The sequence below is a fragment of the Cheilinus undulatus genome, linkage group 18 (genome assembly GCF_018320785.1).
Source record: "Cheilinus undulatus linkage group 18, ASM1832078v1, whole genome shotgun sequence".
Classification (NCBI taxonomy): domain Eukaryota; kingdom Metazoa; phylum Chordata; class Actinopteri; order Labriformes; family Labridae; genus Cheilinus; species Cheilinus undulatus.
Genome location: NC_054882.1, coordinates 699525 through 718287, shown reverse-complemented (window position 1 = coordinate 718287; position 18763 = coordinate 699525). Strand labels below are relative to the sequence as shown.

General features: G+C 45.3%; 1 protein-coding gene across 2 annotated transcripts in view; it reads left to right on the top strand.

The window, feature by feature from the left end:
* The window catches only part of kiaa0586 (KIAA0586 ortholog), a 63147-nt gene extending 48420 nt beyond the window's left edge, over positions 1–14727 (top strand). Inside the window, exons 17-27 of one of the 2 annotated variants that reach the window (XM_041813539.1) lie at positions 1403–1527; positions 1888–2009; positions 3277–3430; positions 3521–3653; positions 4029–4267; positions 4374–4426; positions 5310–5420; positions 5611–5743; positions 5987–6141; positions 6337–6376; positions 14196–14727. In XM_041813539.1, the coding sequence (XP_041669473.1) occupies positions 1403–1527; positions 1888–2009; positions 3277–3430; positions 3521–3653; positions 4029–4267; positions 4374–4426; positions 5310–5420; positions 5611–5743; positions 5987–6141; positions 6337–6376; positions 14196–14338 (1408 nt within the window). In that variant the 3' untranslated portion in view covers positions 14339–14727. Of the gene's footprint in view, positions 1–1402; positions 1528–1887; positions 2010–3276; positions 3431–3520; positions 3654–4028; positions 4268–4373; positions 4427–5309; positions 5421–5583; positions 5744–5986; positions 6142–6336; positions 6377–14195 lie in introns of both variants that reach the window. The other variant, XM_041813538.1, reaches the window with a different exon arrangement.
* The last annotated feature ends 4036 nt before the right edge of the window (positions 14728–18763 follow it).

Here is an 18763-nt window from a genome sequence, read left to right as displayed (position 1 = left end):
AGTCCTGTTTATTAATGTTTGTTTGTTTATTCCAGGGTGGAGCAGTCCTGTTTATTTATGTTTGTTTGTTTATTCCAGGGTGGAGCAGTCCTGTTTATTTATGTTTGTTTGTTTATTCCAGGGTGGAGCAGTCCTGTTTATTAATGTTTGTTTGTTTGTTTATTCCAGGGTGGAGCAATCCTGTTTATTTATGTTTGTTTGTTTGTTTGTTTATTCCAGGGTGGAGCAGTCCTGTTTATTTATGTTTGTTTGTTTATTCCAGGGTGGAGCAGTCCTGTTTATTTATGTTTGTTTGTTTATTCCAGGGTGGAGCAGTCCTGTTTATTAATGTTTATTTGTTTGTTTATTCCAGGGTGGAGCAGTCCTGTTTATTAATGTTTGTTTGTTTGTTTATTCCAGGGTGGAGCAGTCCTGTTTATTAATGTTTGTTTGTTTGTTTGTTTATTCCAGGGTGGAGCAGTCCTGTTTATTTATGTTTGTTTGTTTGTTTGTTTATTCCAGGGTGGAGCAGTCCTGTTTATTAATGTTTGTTTGTTTGTTTGTTTATTCCAGGGTGGAGCAGTCCTGTTTATTAATGTTTGTTTGTTTGTTTATTCCAGGGTGGAGCAGTCCTGTTTATTTATGTTTGTTTGTTTATTCCAGGGTGGAGCAGTCCTGTTTATTAATGTTTGTTTGTTTGTTTGTTTATTCCAGGGTGGAGCAGTCCTGTTTATTAATGTTTGTTTGTTTGTTTGTTTATTCCAGGGTGGAGCAGTCCTGTTTATTAATGTTTGTTTGTTTGTTTTTTTTTTCCAGGGTGGAGCAGTCCTGTTTATTTATGTTTGTTTGTTTATTCCAGGGTGGAGCAGTCCTGTTTATTTATGTTTGTTTGTTTGTTTGTTTATTCCAGGGTGGAGCAGTCCTGTTTATTTATGTTTGTTTGTTTTTTCCAGGGTGGAGCAGTCCTGTTTATTTATGTTTGTTTGTTTTTTCCAGGGTGGAGCAGTCCTGTTTATTTATTTTTGTTTTTTTGTTTGTTTATTCCAGGGTGGAGCAGTCCTGTTTATTAATGTTTGTTTGTTTGTTTATTCCAGGGTGGAGCAGTCCTGTTTATTAATGTTTGTTTGTTTGTTTGTTTATTCCAGGGTGGAGCAGTCCTGTTTATTTATGTTTGTTTGTTTTTTCCAGGGTGGAGCAGTCCTGTTTATTTATGTTTGTTTGTTTATTCCAGGGTGGAGCAGTCCTGTTTATTTATGTTTGTTTGTTTTTTCCAGGGTGGAGCAGTCCTGTTTATTAATGTTTGTTTGTTTGTTTATTCCAGGGTGGAGCAGTCCTGTTTATTAATGTTTGTTTGTTTGTTTGTTTATTCCAGGGTGGAGCAGTCCTGTTTATTAATGTTTGTTTGTTTGTTTGTTTATTCCAGGGTGGAGCAGCAGCTGATGTCCAGGATGATCTCAGAAATGTACCGCCCCCCTCCCTCAGACCCCGCCCAGCTGAACTCCACTGACACATCAGAGACGGAGGAGCAGAGTGTGACATCAGACGCTGGTGAGAGCAGACAGCTGTCAGTCAGTGATGAAGCTGGAGTCTTCCTGACCAGCAGGGGTCAGTGAGGTCACACTGATGAGCTTGAATCCTTTTATTCCTCATGAATCCATGAAATCATTAATATTTAATTTAAAAGGACACAAGAGCTGGAAAATTAAAGTCAAATATCATAAAATATATTTTTCTTTTCTGTTTCAAAAAAGGAAACTTAAAAAAAAACAGGCTGAATTTCAATATTTGATTTGTCTTGTTTGACTGACCTGCTGCTGACCTTTTCTTCATTTCAGTTTTTGGCTGATTTTAATTGGCTGGCAGTGATTATTCTCTTTATTTAATTCATTTTTAACGGGTATCTTTCAGTGGAATCTTCTCTCATCCACCAGCTGGTGAACGAGGTTCTGATGGAGATCCTGGTCCTGATGCTGAGAGACATGCAGGAACCAGAACCAGAACCGGAACCAAGAACAGCAGTGACTGAAGAGGTAGTTAACCTTTATGTAGTCTGCATGATGTCTGTGGATGGGGGACCCCTGATAAACCCAGAGACTGGACCCTGATAAACCCAGAGAATGGACCCTGATAAACCCAGAGACTGGACCCTGATAAACCCAGAGACTGGACCCTGATAAACCCAGAGACTGGACCCTGATAAACCCAGAGAATGGACCCTGATAAACCCAGAGACTGGACCCTGATAAACCCAGAGACTGGACCCTGATAAACCCAGAGAATGGACCCTGATAAACCCAGAGACTGGACCCTGATAAACCAGAGAATGGACCCTGATAAACCCAGAGACTGGACCCTGATAAACCCAGAGACTAGACCCTGATAAACCCAGAGACTGGACCCTGATAAACCCAGAGACTAGACCCTGATAAACCCAGAGAATGGACCCTGATAAACCCAGAGAATGGACCCTGATAAACCCAGAGAATGGACCCTGATAAACCCAGAGACTGGACCCTGATAAACCAGAGAATGGACCCTGATAAACCCAGAGAATGGACCCTGATAAACCCAGAGACTGGACCCTGATAAACCCAGAGACTGGACCCTGATAAACCCAGAGAATGGACCCTGATAAACCCAGAGAATGGACCCTGATAAACCAGAGAATGGACCCTGATAAACCCAGAGACTGGACCCTGATAAACCCAGAGACTGGACCCTGATAAACCCAGAGACTAGACCCTGATAAACCCAGAGAATGGACCCTGATAAACCCAGAGAATGGACCCTGATAAACCCAGAGACTGGACCCTGATAAACCCAGAGAATGGACCCTGATAAACCCAGAGACTGGACCCTGATAAACCCAGAGACTGGACCCTGATAAACCCAGAGACTGGACCCTGATAAACCCAGAGACTGGACCCTGATAAACCCAGAGACTGGACCCTGATAAACCCAGAGACTGGACCCTGATAAACCCAGAGACTGGACCCTGATAAACCTCCTAGCCCCTCTTCCCTAGCTCTGGCCAGTCTCTGACCAATGTTTCCTCCTTTTCCTGACAGTTTTTGCCACTTCAGCCCATTTAGACTTTTAACTCATTTTTCTTGAAGTTGTCTCAGTTTTTCTGCTTTATTCTCTTTACTTTTTTCATGGCTGGGCTCTGACCTCTGACCTCTGACATTAGTTATTACACTCATTAATCAGATCACAGATATAATAATTAATACAGTTGTTAATTATGGTCTTTAACCTCTCTGTGTCTGAATCCTGATGGTCTGGGTTTATTTTCAGATCAAACTGGTTCCACTGGTTCCCACTCCCGTATCGACTCCTCCACCCAGTCCATCAACGCCCATCAGAGAGACCCCGCCCCTGACCACGCCCCCTCCCTCTGAGCCAACCAGCCTCTTACAGGAGGAGACTCCTCGGCCAATCTCAGCCCTCGGTCAGATCAGCTGGTCTTTCTCCATCCTGATTAAATCTGGGTATCTGATTGGTTTATGAGGTTTAACTCTGTGTTTGATTATGACCTCAGAGCCTGTAGCCACGCCCACACCAAGCCCAGAGCCCACCCCTCCTGCAGAGAGCCCAGAGCCCCCTCCCACCATGGACAACACTGAACTCCCATTGGATGAGGAGGAGAAGCCAGAGGAACACCAGGAGACACCGTAAGAACCAGGAACCTGTTAGAACCTCCTACAGGGAGCATGCTCCTCACTCTTCTTCTCTGATGACCTCTCTGATGCTCCTCACTCTTCTTCTCTGATGACCTCTCTGATGCTCCTCACTCTTCTTCTCTGATGACCTCTCTGATGCTCCTCACTCTTCTTCTCTGATGACCTCTCTGATGCTCCTCACTCTTCTTCTCTGATGACCTCTCTGATGCTCCTCACTCTTCTTCTCTGATGCTCCTCACTCTTCTTCTCTGATGCTCCTCACTCTTCTTCTCTGATGCTCCTCACTCTTCTCCTCTGATGACCTCTCTGATGCTCCTCACTCTTCTTCTCTGATGACCTCTCCTGTCTCTCTGTCCCCCCCTGCAGGCCAATGACAGCAGCAGAGCCAGAGCCTCCCTCCTCCCTCCCTCCTCCTCCTCCTCCTCCTCCTCCTCCCCCTCCCCATCCAGACTCTCTGTCCAGTTCCTCAGACGACTCCAGCTCCAGTAGCTCCAGTAACCCCAGTAGCAGCAGTGGTTCCTCGTCCAGCGTGGAGCCTGAAGCTTCTCTGAAACACATCTCAGAGGGAGAGCTGCTCATCAACAGGCTGGCTGCTGCTGCTGCAGGTTCACTTCACTAAACATCAGTCTAGACTTAGCTCCAGTCTGAGACCAGGGATCCATCCCTGATCTGACCTCTGACCTCTCTGGTTCTCTCCCTGACCCCCCTTAGGTGCTGATGGAGTGTGTAGTTTCTCCAGCTCTCTGCAAGAGCTCCAGGACATGGTGAGGACCAGGACCAGGATTTATTCTGTCTGAAACGTCTGCAGCAGAAATCAGAGCTGAGTCTGAGTCTGAGATCTCTGCTGACTATGTAGAGGACTCTAGGAGTACTGTGGTAGACCACATAGTGGACTCTCTAGTCCATCAGACAGTCCAGAAGATATAGTACTGTGGTAGACCACATAGTGGACTCTCTAGTCCATCAGACAGTCCAGAAGATATAGTACTGTGGTAGACCACATAGTGGACTCTCTAGTCCATCAGACAGTCCAGAAGATATAGTACTGTGGTAGACCACATAGTGGACTCTCTAGTCCATCAGACAGTCCAGAAGATATAGTACTGTGGTAGACCACATAGTGGACTCTCTAGTCCATCAGACAGTCCAGAAGATGAAGAGTCTGTGAGAAGATTTAAAACCAGGCTGAAACAGGGAACAGGACCTGAGAAATCCACGAGTAACGTCTGCTTCAAGTGTTTCATTTATAAAAGAGTTATATTTAAAACTGATGACATCATCTCTAAAGGTGTAGGACAGAATGTTTGTGAAGCTAGGGATGTTGGGACCTTTTCCCTCCATTTCTGCCAAATACTAGGCTACAGTTGGTCACCTTTGAAAAAGTGGGTGGAGCTGGCATGGAGCGAGGGTTTCCCAACAAAGACAGTCAAAATGATATCTCCCATGATGCATTGCAATGCAAAGCTGAAGTGTGAGGTTTGACTGAGTATTCCTAGCAGAGTGAGGTGAGTCTGGATCAATCACGGTGTCAGGTGGACCAGCTGATGGACCAGGGTAGGGGTCAGTGGTTGAAGACTTCTGTCCTTTGGTTCATTTATGTTATTAAAGTGAGTCTGAGTGTTCTGTCATTTCCTGTCCTTCCTCCAGGACTTTGACCCCCCCAGTGAAGGTCAGGTCAGAGGTCGTGACCTCCTGCTGACCCTGCTGACCAAGATGGAGCAAGGAGTGAAGCAGCGAGGAGAGAGACCTCAGCCAGAGGTGTGAACTAAAGCGTTGGTTTTAACGTGTCCCTCTGTCATTCATCAGTAGCTGATCTTTATTCAGGCTCAGGTCTTTTTACGGTTTTCATAAATGATGGTACGCCTGTGATAAATCTCAGCCACACAGCCTCCTGACTCTGACCTCTGACCTCTGTCCACAGGGCTCCTGGGGGAGGGAGGGGGAGGAGGAGGAGATGAGTGTGGGGGAGGTGAGGGAGGATTGGACTACAAAACCTCACAGGACTGCAAATCCACAGAGCCTCAGCAGGACAAGATCAGCCCAGCAGGGTCAGACGACCTCACATGGACAAATCAGTGCAGGTAGGCTCCGCCTTCAGACGGCGCTGAGGGACAAACACAAACTGAACCACAGTTAATGTGGAAGGGAGGGCAGAGCTGCAGAGGGACAGAAGGGTTGGATAGATCCTGAGGGCTTTATGGGGGGGGGGGTCTGCTTCTCTAATCCAGGAGGGACAACAGACATGATGCCACTGTGACATCACGATGACAACACTGTGACATCACTGTGACGTCAGGATGACATCATATGTCTGTTTCTTCCAGACGTGTCTGATGTCAGCATTGAAGCAGCCAATCAGTGCCTGGTTGCCATGGGTGACCTGCTGGTGGAGCCAATGGAAACTCTTACCTCTGACCTCCAAACAGACCTGCCGCTGACTCCTCCCCCTCACCTGGAGGACACGCTCACTGCAGGACAGGTAAGACGCACACAATCACTCAGACTTCCTGTTACAGGTGTCTCAGCTCTACCAGCAGCCAGGTGAACAGGAAGTAGACGACCCTGATCACACTGATCAATAACCTCTCAGAGCTGATGATTGTCCAGGTGTCATACCTTAAAGAGTCTGCAGTGACCTTGCAGGGATGAACTTCCTGTCTGTCTGTGTTTCCAGGTGTCCCCCGTACCTGTCCCACAGTCAGACTCTCTCTCAGGTAAGAGGCTCGAACATTGTTTCTGTGTTATTCTCCTGTTGAGCAGCAGGGGGCGCTGTGTCTCCATCACTGCCTCTCTAACATCAGCTCTGTGTGGATGAAGTGACCATGTAGGGAGCTGGTCTCACAGAGGCTGGAAGAGAGGGTTTAGTACTGACCGTATGGTGCGGGGGTTTAGAGGAGCAGAGACACTGCTGCTTTAGAGATCATAGAGGATCAGGTTTTATTTGGAGACACACATCAGGATAGAAGCTTCTATGGAATATTCTAGAAGAACACTCTTGTAAATGAGATGTTTGAACTCAATGAGGTTTTCCTGGTTAAATAAAATAACATAATAAATATAAAATAACACAATAGAATATAAACACGATGAAAGCATGAACAGAGGAGCACAGGAGGGATATTACAGGTGTGACCAGGTTCTAGAGCAGGTAAACTAAAGAAGGATGACACTGACAGTGTGAGTGATCCAGTCAGAATTAACATGAGTGATCCAGTCAGAATTAACATGAGTGATCCAGTCAGAATTAACATGAGTGATCCAGTCAGAATTAACATGAGTGATCCAGTCAGAATTAACATGAGTGATCCAGTCAGTATTAACATGAGTGATCCAGTCAGTATTAACATGAATGATCAAGTCAGTATTAACATGAGTGATCCAGTATAAACATGAGTGATCCAGTCAGTATTAACATGAGTGATCCAGTCAGTATAAACATGAGTGATCCAGTCAGTATTAACATGAGTGATCCAGTCAGTATTAACATGAATGATCAAGTCAGAATTAACATGAGTGATCCAGTCAGAATTAACATGAGTGATCCAGTCAGAATTAACATGAGTGATCCAGTCAGAATTAACATGAGTGATCAAGTCAGTATTAACATGAGTGATCCAGTCAGAATTAACATGAATGATCAAGTCAGTATTAACATGAGTGATCCAGTATAAACATGAGTGATCCAGTCAGTATTAACATGAGTGATCCAGTCAGTATTAACATGAATGATCCAGTATAAACATGAGTGATCCAGTCAGTATTAACATGAATGATCCAGTATAAACATGAGTGATCCAGTCAGTATTAACATGAGTGATCCAGTCAGTATTAACATGAATGATCAAGTCAGTATTAACATGAGTGATCCAGTATAAACATGAGTGATCCAGTCAGTATTAACATGAGTGATCCAGTCAGTATAAACATGAGTGATCCAGTCAGTATTAACATGAGTGATCCAGTCAGTATTAACATGAATGATCAAGTCAGAATTAACATGAGTGATCCAGTCAGAATTAACATGAGTGATCCAGTCAGAATTAACATGAGTGATCCAGTCAGAATTAACATGAGTGATCAAGTCAGTATTAACATGAGTGATCCAGTCAGAATTAACATGAATGATCAAGTCAGTATTAACATGAGTGATCCAGTATAAACATGAGTGATCCAGTATAAACATGAGTGATCTAGTCAGTATTAACATGAGTGATCCAGTCAGTATTAACATGAGTGATCCAGTCAGTATTAACATGAATGATCAAGTCAGTATTAACATGAGTGATCCAGTATAAACATGAGTGATCCAGTCAGTATAAACATGAGTGATCCAGTCAGTGTTAACATGAGTGATCCAGTATAAACATGAGTGATCCAGTATAAACATGAGTGATCTAGTCAGTATTAACATGAGTGATCCAGTCAGTATTAACATGAATGATCAAGTCAGTATTAACATGAGTGATCCAGTATAATCATGAGTGATCCAGTCAGTATAAACATGAGTGATCCAGTCAGTATTAACATGAGTGATCCAGTCAGTATTAACATGAATGATCAAGTCAGTATTAACATGAGTGATCCAGTATAATCATGAGTGATCCAGTCAGTATAAACATGAGTAATCCAGTCAGTGTTAACATGAGTGATCCAGTATAAACATGAGTGATCCAGTATAAACATGAGTGATCTAGTCAGTATTAACATGAGTGATCCAGTCAGTATTAACATGAGTGATCCAGTCAGTATTAACATGAATGATCAAGTCAGTATTAACATGAGTGATCCAGTATAAACATGAGTGATCCAGTCAGTATTAACATGAATGATCCAGTATAAACATGAGTGATCCAGTCAGTATAAACATGAGTAATCCAGTCAGTGTTAACATGAGTGATCCAGTATTAACATGAATGATCCAGTATAAACATGAGTGATCCAGTCAGTATAAACATGAGTAATCCAGTCAGTATTAACATGAATGATCAAGTCAGTATTAACATGAGTGATCCAGTCAGTATTAACATGAATGATCAAGTCAGTATTAACATGAGTGATCCAGTCAGTATTAACATGAATGATCAAGTCAGTATTAACATGAGTGATCCAGTCAGTATTAACATGAATGATCAAGTCAGTATTAACATGAGTAATCCAGTCAGTATTAACATGAGTAATCCAGTCAGTGTTAACATGAGTGATCCAGTATAAACATGAGTGATCCAGTCAGTATAAACATGAGTAATCCAGTCAGTGTTAACATGAGTGATCCAGTATAAACATGAGTGATCCAGTCAGTATAAACATGAGTAATCCAGTCAGTATTAACATGAGTGATCCAGTATAAACATGAGTGATCCAGTCAGTATAAACATGAGTAATCCAGTCAGTGTTAACATGAGTGATCAAGTCAGTATTAACATGAGTGATCCAGTATAAACATGAGTGATCCAGTCAGTATTAACATGAGTGATCCAGTATAAACATGAGTGATCCAGTCAGTATTAACATGAGTGATCCAGTATAAACATGAGTGATCCAGTATAAACATGAGTGATCCAGTCAGTGTTAACATGAGTGATCCAGAATCAGCAGAATCCTGACAACAGTAGACACCTGAAATGACATCCCCACCCAGGGAACCAATCAGAAGGCTGAAAATCTGCAGTGGTTCTAAGTGTAGTCCCAGTCTTGCAGGGGTTCAGGTCTGCTATGTGGAGCGGTCTCTGAGGAGAGTCAGACTACAGCATAGACTCATCACATCGATGTAACTCTGCCTCTGATTGGCTGTTTGAGAGGGTTGCCTGTAAACAGGAAGTAGCAGCATCAGCAGGATCACAGACAGGATGTGGAACCAACACACACTAATACACACCGACACACACAAACACACACCTACACGCACTCACACAGCCAGACTCTTTCCTAAAACAGCAGAGTCACAGAGAGAGCTCACACAAGCAGCCATGTGTGTCACTGTTGACTTTAACCACACTGAGGAACACACTCAGAGACACACACTCATACACACACACACACACACCCCTACACACACTCAGAGACACACACTCATACACACACACACACACACACCTACACACACTCAGAGACACCCCCTCATACATATGATTAAAGTCATGAAAGAAAGTATTGGCACCCCTGGAATTTTTCCAAAAAAATTCACCATTTCTTCCAGAAATTGTTGCAGTTACATATGTTTTTGGTATAAACATGTTTATTTCCTTTATGTTCATGGGAACAACACAAAAAAATCAGAAGGAAGAAAGACAAAATTGACATAATTTTACACAGAACTCAAAAAATGGGCCGGACAAAATTATCAGTACCCTCAACTTAATATTTGGTTTCACACTCTTGGAAAAAATAACTGAAACCAGTCTCTTCCCATAACCATCAACAAGCTTCTTACTCCTCTCAGCTGGAATTTTGGACCACTCTTCTTCTCCAAACTGCTCCAGGTCTCTCAGATTTGAAGGGTGCTTCTTCAACAGCAGTTCTGAGATCTCTCCATAGGTGTTCAATGGGATTTAGATCTGGACTCATTGCTGGCCTCTTCAGAACTCTCCAGCTTTGTCTCCAACCATTTCTTGGTGCTTTCTGAGGTATGTTTGGGGTCATTGTCCTGCTGGAACACCCATGACCTCTGACCCAGACCCAGCTTTCTGACACTAGGCCCTACATTGCGGCCCAAAATCTTTTGATAGTCTCAGATTTGATGATTCCTGTCACACAGTCAAGGCACCCAGTGCCAGAGGCAGCAAAACAACCCCAAAACATCCTTGAAGCTCCTCCATGTTTGACTGTAGGTACTGTGTTCTTTTCTTTGTAGGCCTCATTCTGTTTTCTGTTAACAGTAGAATGACCTGCTTTTCCAAAAAGCTCTACCTTAGTCTCATCTGTCCACTAAATGTTCTCCCAGAAGGATTGAGGCTTACTCAGGTACATTTTTGCAAACTCCAGTCTGGCTTTTTTCTGTCTCTTTGTCAGCAGTGGGGTTCTCCTGGGTCTCCTGCCATAGCGCTTCATCTCATTCAGATGACCATGTATGGTCCCAGCTGACACTTTTGCACCCTGAGTCTGCAGGACAGCCTGAATCTGTGTGGAAGTTGACTGAGGATGTTTATCCACCATTCCAACTATCCTGCGTTGCATTCTTTTGTCAGTTTTTCTCTTCTGTCCACGTCCAGGGAGATTAGCCACAGCTCCATGGTTATAAACTTCTTGATTATATTACACACAGTGGACAAAGGAATTTCTAGATCTCTGGAGATGGTCTTTAACCTTGAGATTGTTCAGATTTTTAGACAGTTTTGCTTCTTAAGTCCTCAGACAGTTCTGGGCTCTTCTTCCTCTTCTCCATGCTTGGTGTGACACACACAGACACACAACACAAAGGCTGAGTCAACTTTTAGACATTGTAAAGGCCCATTTATTCTCCCTTTATGTACGAAAATGTATACGTCCTTTTCAAACCATGTTACCGTCACTGCTCACATACTTCCATGCGTCCTTTACGTTGGCATGGATGTAAACCAATACATCCACCAGGGGGCAGCCCAGAGTCAAAAGTTTATGACAACAACAAACTCAAAAACAAACATGGCGACTGTGGAGGAGGTATTGATAATGTACCTCTTGCATAAAAGACAAATGAAGGCAGCGTTTCTAACCAACTCGCATAACTTTTCCTCAAAAAGTTCCGCCATTGTGATTTCTTCTTCGTGTTTCACCAGAGCTACGTATCAGGTAGTGACATCAACACTGCCCCCACGGTTTCTGGTGGTACTACTCCGTTTGGCCCGTATCCCTAAGCTTTATGGAAACGTGCGGAAATACAGACGAAATGAACGCGGAGCACGGACAGAAGGCTCCGTCCGTATCCGGATCCATAACGTTGAGCATAAATGGGCCTTGAGGCGTGGATGAATCCTTTAGTCCAGCTAGTAAATGTAGGGGTGGGCCTGTAGAGAGCCGTGAGGACGGTCGTTATGACAAATGTAGTTTTCATCTGTAAACACTTCTCAATGAGCCGTCTCTCTCTGGTTGTCATGGAAACATCCTTAAAGCCTCTGCTAGTATGTTTACTCCACACTCCACCGACCAATAAGAGAGCACGTAGACACAGTGTGTGTATGTGTGATCAGTAACCATGACAACAGGCTCACTGAAGGATGTATTGTTGTCTACCTGAAAACCACTGATAGAAAGAGCACTGACATTTAAAAATGTATTCATAGAAGGGAAATGACCGGCATGAGCTAACTATGGTGGCCTACATGGACCAATACCACATGTCCCTGTCAACAGTCTGGATCTGACTGAGCAGATGTTAGTCTATAGACCTCTGTCTGGATGTTCAGCTCTATGAGATGAACCTAACGTTTCCATGGTAACCAAACATTTCTACAACACAAGGCAACACATAGGAAGTTTAGCTGTGTGGGGTTTAGACTGTAGACCCACCGCTGGAGTTTAGTCTAGAAGGTCTGAGGACTGAAGAGAACCAGGACAGAGAGAGAGGCTCCAACATGGCCGCCTGACGGCTTTAAGTCAACAGAGGAGGAGCCACAGAGACACTGGAGTCTGTTTGAACAAGATCCTCCTACAGCAACAGGATCTCCATTCATGAGAAAGACTGGTGGACAGGTAGCCACCAGCTAGGACAGGTAGCCACCAGCTAGGACAGTTAGCCACCAGCTAGGACAGTTAGCCACCAGCTAGGACAGGTAGCCACCAGCCAGGACAGTTAGCCACCAGTGAAGACAGGTAGCCACCAGCTAGGACAGGTAGCCACCAGCCAGGACAGTTATCCACCAGCAAGGACAGTTAGCCACCAGTGAGGACAGGTAGCCACCAGCTAGGACAGGTAGCCACCAGCTAGGACAGTTAGCCACCAGTGAGGACAAGTAGCCACCAGCTAGGACAGTTATCCACCAGCCAGGACAGGTAGCCACCAGCTAGGACAGGTAGCCACCAGCTAGGACAGTTAGCCACCAGTGAGGACAGGTAGCCACCAGCCAGGACAGTTATCCACCAGCCAGGACAGTTATCCACCAGCCAGGACAGGTAGCCACCAGCTAGGACAGTTAGCCACCAGTGAGGACAGGTAGCCACCAGCCAGGACAGTTATCCACCAGCCAGGACAGGTAGTCACCAGTGAGGACAGTTAGCCACCAGTGAAGACAGGTAGCCACCAGCTAGGACAGTTAGCCACCAGCTAGGACAGTTAGCCACCAGCTAGGACAGGTAGCCACCAGCCAGGACAGTTATCCACCAGCCAGGACAGTTAGCCACCAGCTAGGACAGTTAGCCACCAGCCAGGACAGGTAGCCACCAGCCAGGACAGTTATCCACCAGCCAGGACAGTTATCCACCAGCCAGGACAGTTATCCACCAGCCAGGACAGGTAGCCACCAGCTAGGACAGTTAGCCACCAGTGAGGACAGGTAGCCACCAGCCAGGACAGTTATCCACCAGCCAGGACAGGTAGTCACCAGTGAGGACAGTTAGCCACCAGTGAAGACAGGTAGCCACCAGCTAGGACAGTTAGCCACCAGCTAGGACAGTTAGCCACCAGCTAGGACAGGTAGCCACCAGCCAGGACAGTTATCCACCAGCCAGGACAGTTAGCCACCAGCCAGGACAGGTAGCCACCAGCCAGGACAGTTAGCCACCAGTGAAGACAGGTAGCCACCAGCTAGGACAGTTAGCCACCAGCTAGGACAGGTAGCCACCAGCCAGGACAGTTATCCACCAACCAGGACAGGTAGCCACCAGTGAGGACAGGTAGCCACCAGCCAGGACAGTTATCCACCAGCCAGGACAGTTAGCCACCAGCCAGGACAGGTAGCCACCAGCCAGGACAGTTATCCACCAGCCAGGACAGGTAGCCACCAGCTAGGACAGTTAGCCACCAGTGAGGACAGGTAGCCACCAGCCAGGACAGTTATCCACCAGCCAGGACAGGTAGTCACCAGCTAGGACAGTTAGCCACCAGCTAGGACAGGTAGCCACCAGCTAGGACAGGTAGCCACCAGCCAGGACAGGTAGCCACCAGCCAGGACAGTTAGCCACCAGTGAAGACAGGTAGCCACCAGCTAGGACAGTTAGCCACCAGCTAGGACAGGTAGCCACCAGCTAGGACAGTTAGCCACCAGCTAGGACAGTTAGCCACCAGTGAGGACAGGTAGCCACCAGCTAGGACAGGTAGCCACCAGCCAGGACAGTTAGCCACCAGCTAGGAGGCTAGCAGAGCCTCTTTAACAGCTTTTCTCCCTCATGGTGCCATAAACATGCTTTATTATTAAGACCAGTGGTTCTCACCTGCAGAGCTTCTAACCCATCATTTACTCTTCATCTCTGATATTTTTCAACCAATCAGATTCACTGAAACAGTTTGTACGTCAAACAGCACAGCTATGGGACAGCTGAAGAGTTAGCATCCTCTAGAAGAGTTTATGGATGAGTCCGTTTAAAGAGTCTGACCTTTGCTTCTTTGTTTGTTTTTTCCAGCTGAGTCACAGAGAGGAGGAGCCAGGAGGAGAGATATCCACCTCCCCTCCATCACACCACAGGAGGAGGAGGAGGAGGAGGAGGTGATGAAGGAGCGTGTCAGTGCAGCAGAAACAGACTCATCTGTCAGCGATGTTTTCTGAACAATAGACACAAAACATCAACCTCCATCTTTTCAAGCATTTAACTGTCTGATGATGTCACAGGATGTCTGATGATGTCACAGGATGTCTGATGATGTCACAGGATGGACCTGCAGCCTTTAGTTGAATAAATAAATGTCCCGTTCATCTGGTCTGTTCATGATTGAGTGTAGAATCTCCTGTCTCTCTTCACAGCTCTAAAGGACATCTACAGACTACATCAGTAACTAACAAATGTTTTTATTTATATACTGAAGCCTGTTGTCTGACTTCCTGTCACCTTTGACCTCACACCTGCACAGGTAGGATGTAGCTTTAAATGGTTGCCATGACGATCTGAACAGGTGTGTCATTTCTTCTACATTTTTAATAAATGTGTTTTATTTACATGTTTGTGTAGATGTTTAGTGTTTACCTGCTCACAAAGCATTCTGGGAACACAGCACTGATCACGAAGGCCACTTTTAACCGCTTTTCTCCATCATTACGAGAAATTCATCCATGAAACCAAAACGCTGGATCACTGTTCAGTAGCTGAACAACTGGAATCTACTCAGCTTGGACAGGCACAGCGTTCTTAAACTGATCCACCCGTGGGTCCAGACCCACCAAGTGAGAACCCCGGAGTCTGTGTATTCGTCTGAAGGCAACAAGACTACTAAGATAAGTCGATCAGCAAGGGACATGAGGCTAGAGACCCAGATCTGAAGTCTGAGTCCGTTAGAGTCCAGGTCTAAAATATGGGTCCGTTAGGGTCCAGATCTGAAGTCTGAGTTCATTAGGGTCCAGGTCTGTGGGAACGTCAGTGTTTAGAGCAGAGCACTGATTTCATCTCTACAGCGTCAGTGAGGCAGAAGCAGAGTCAGTGTTTAGATAAGAGGGACCTGGATTAGAGAGACTGAACAGACACGGGGGCCCAGAGACCGACCCAGAGACCGACCCAGAGACAGACCCAGAGACCGACCCAGAGACAGACCCAGAGACCGACCCAGAGACCGACCCAGAGACAGACCCAGAGACCGACCCAGAGACAGACCCAGAGACAGACCCAGAGACCGACCCAGAGACAGACCCAGAGACAGACCCAGAGACAGACCCAGAGACCGACCCAGAGACAGACCCAGAGACAGACCCAGAGACAGACCCAGAGACCGACCCAGAGACAGACCCAGAGACAGACCCAGAGACAGACCCAGAGACCGACCCAGAGACCGACCCAGAGACAGACCCAGAGACCGACCCAGAGACAGACCCAGAGACAGACCCAGAGACAGACCCAGAGACAGACCCAGAGACCGACCCAGAGACCGACCCAGAGACAGACCCAGAGACCGACCCAGAGATGGAGCAGTGCGGGAAGAATCAAACAGACCTCTGCTTCAGTTCACACAGCATTAGAGTCTCACCTGGTCTAAGGAGAAGAAGAACTAGACTGTCCCAGAGTCTGGAGGAGGACAAGAGGGTCCAGAATCCTTCAGGTCTTGAAGTCCAGTGTTCCCAGACTCAAGTCAATTAGAGATTTTAGCGATCTCTGAGGATTTCTGTGGGTCTCTGAGGATCTCTAGGGACCTCTGAGGGTCTCTGAGGATCTCTGAGGATCTCTGAGGGTCTCTGAGGATCTCTGAGGATCTCTGGGGGTCTCTTAGGATCTCTGGGGGTCTCTGAGGATCTCTAGGGACCTCTGAGGATCTCTGAGAATCTTTAGGGACCTCTGAGGGTCTCTGAGGATCTCTGAGGATCTCTGAGGATCTCTGGGGGTCTCTGAGGATCTCTAGGGACCTCTGAGGGTCTCTGAGGATCTCTGAGGGTCTCTGAGGATCTCTAAGGTTCAGAGTGATTGGAGGTTTAGCGGTGGTGTGATCAGGGTTTCTGTGGTTCATGTGCTGCTGACAGAAAAACCTCCCTGTGATGGAGGCAGAGACCAGGACCAGGACTGAGGGTCTGAGCCGGATTTTAACATGAGGAGTCAGGACTCAGGAGTGTAGAAAAACCCTTATCTGTACCCAGAAGCTGCTGGAGACAACAGCCAATCAGCTTCTCAGAGTTTGGAGGAGACAGTAGCTGATTGGCTGATCTCTCTGTTATGATCTGCAATTATAGACCCAGTGTCTAGGCCCCGCCCCCTCATTAACATATTAATGATGGCTGTGACCTCATTAACATAGTCATTAATCAGACGCTGTGACGTCACTGACCCACAAAGTTAATGAGCTGTTTGTTTGTAGCAGAGAGAACAATAAAGATTAGAGCGAGGGATTAACGCCGCACAATAATCTGGTTTAATCTGGAACCAGTCAGACGCTCTGGTTTATTTTATTAGTACACTAAACTCAGACTTCAGTAAACTTGGATAAACCTGATCTGGTCAGAAATCACTGAGACGAATCATTTTTAACAAAAATGTTTTTAAACCACAGAAAAATTTTTGTTACAACCTGATTAAAACGTCCGTCGTTATCACTGATTTATATTTCATTTATCTGATTTTATCCAGCCTATTTATTTCATTTCTTTTATTTCTCTTATTTTATTTCTCCCCTTTTATTTCTTTTATTTTTTCCTCTTATTTTATTTCTATTTTTTGTTTCTTCTATCTCATTTCTCCTCTTTTATTTCTCTTATTTTATTCATTTTATTTTATATTTCTGATTTTATTACTCTTAATTTATCTTTTTTAATTTCTCTAATTGTCTTCTTTTATTTTATTTCAGATTTCAGATTTTATTGCTCTTATTTTACCGTTGTAATTTTTTTTCTCCTTTTATTTCTTTTATTTCATTATTCTAACTCTATTTTTATGTATATTTATCTTTATTTCTGTTTGTTTCTCGGTCACTGATCAGATTTATGACTCAGGTTTAGCAGAAACATGGCGGACTTTAGGACCAGAGGGAACACTCACGGACTCAGCGGGGCGGGGAATCAAGTTATCAAGAATCAACACGATCACACAGGAAGCGCTTTGTGTCTGTCCTTCAAAATAAAACTTCAGTTTCCCCGGTGCATATTTGAAGCACACAGACACGAAATATGAAAGATTTCTGTCAGAGATTCATGTTTGATGCGGATTTTTCTGATTTGTCGTGAGTTCAGAGACCAGAACAGTGGAACCATGAAGGACTGGATTATCAGCAGAGCAGAACTCAGAGAGCAGGCTGAAGATCTCAAACATTAAGACAAAGAGCTAAAGAGACTTTAATATCAAAGATGTGAACCACAAATATCAGAAATCAATAAAGGAAGTGAAGGTTTAGGAGAAATAGAGGACTTGGTTTGTGGACCTGGAGGATGGTTGATCCTGGTCTTGGTGTGGGTCTGGACATGGTCTGGTAGTGGGCCGTCCTCTTCTTCTTCTGCTCTGTTGAAGCAGTGTGCTGTTGAGATTAAATGCTGGGTCCAGGCTCTCATTCATCCCTGCCTTTACCTCAGATTTCTGTATTTTTTTTTTTTTTTTTTTTTCTGAGCGGCTTCACTTCCTTTTGTCTGACGCCTTTATGAAGACATTTTATTTTGAAGGCGCCCACAGGAAGTCCATGTCTTTGCTGCTGACGTCACAGCCTCAGTGTTGTAGCAGCTGTAAGGGGGCGGGTCCTGCAGGGCTCGCTGAGCAGAGGATCAGTCTGTCCGGATCTTCAGGAGCAGCGGCAGCAGGACCAAGACCAGACCGGGGATCGGAGTCTCTCTCTGACGGATCAGAGCACCGCTGCAGCCCCGGAGCATGCTGGGAGCTACCTGGACACGTGACTGAGAGGAGACTGGACCGATTACCGGATTATTAACGGGATTTTCGGATCCGTTTGTGTTTAAGAGGAGAAGGGGGAGAGAGAGGGGGGGACCACTGGTTGCTGCACGGAGCTGCAGACGGACTGGACTGGTTCCCACATGGACTACTAACATCTGAGGAAACCTTCAGGAACGATAGAGGAACGTTAGAGGAACGATAGAGGAACATTACAGGAACGTTAGAGGAACGATAGAGGAACGTTACAGGAACGTTAGAGGAACGATAGAGGAACATTACAGGAACGTTAGAGGAACGATAGAGGAACATTACAGGAACGTTAGAGGAACGATAGAGGAACATTACAGGAACGTTAGAGGAACATTACAGGAAGGTTAGAGGAACGATAGAGGAACATTACGGGAACGTTAGAAGAACGATAGAGGAACATTACAGGAACGTTAGAGGAACGATAGAGGAACATTACAGGAACGTTAGAGGAACGATAGAGGAACATTACAGGAACGTTAGAGGAACATTAAAGGAACGTTAGAGGAACGATAGAGGAACATTACGGGAACGTTAGAAGAACGATAGAGGAACATTACAGGAACGTTAGAGGAACATTAGAGGAACATTACAGGAACGTTAGAGGAACATTACAGGAACGTTAGAGGAACGTTAGAGGAACGATAGAGGAACGA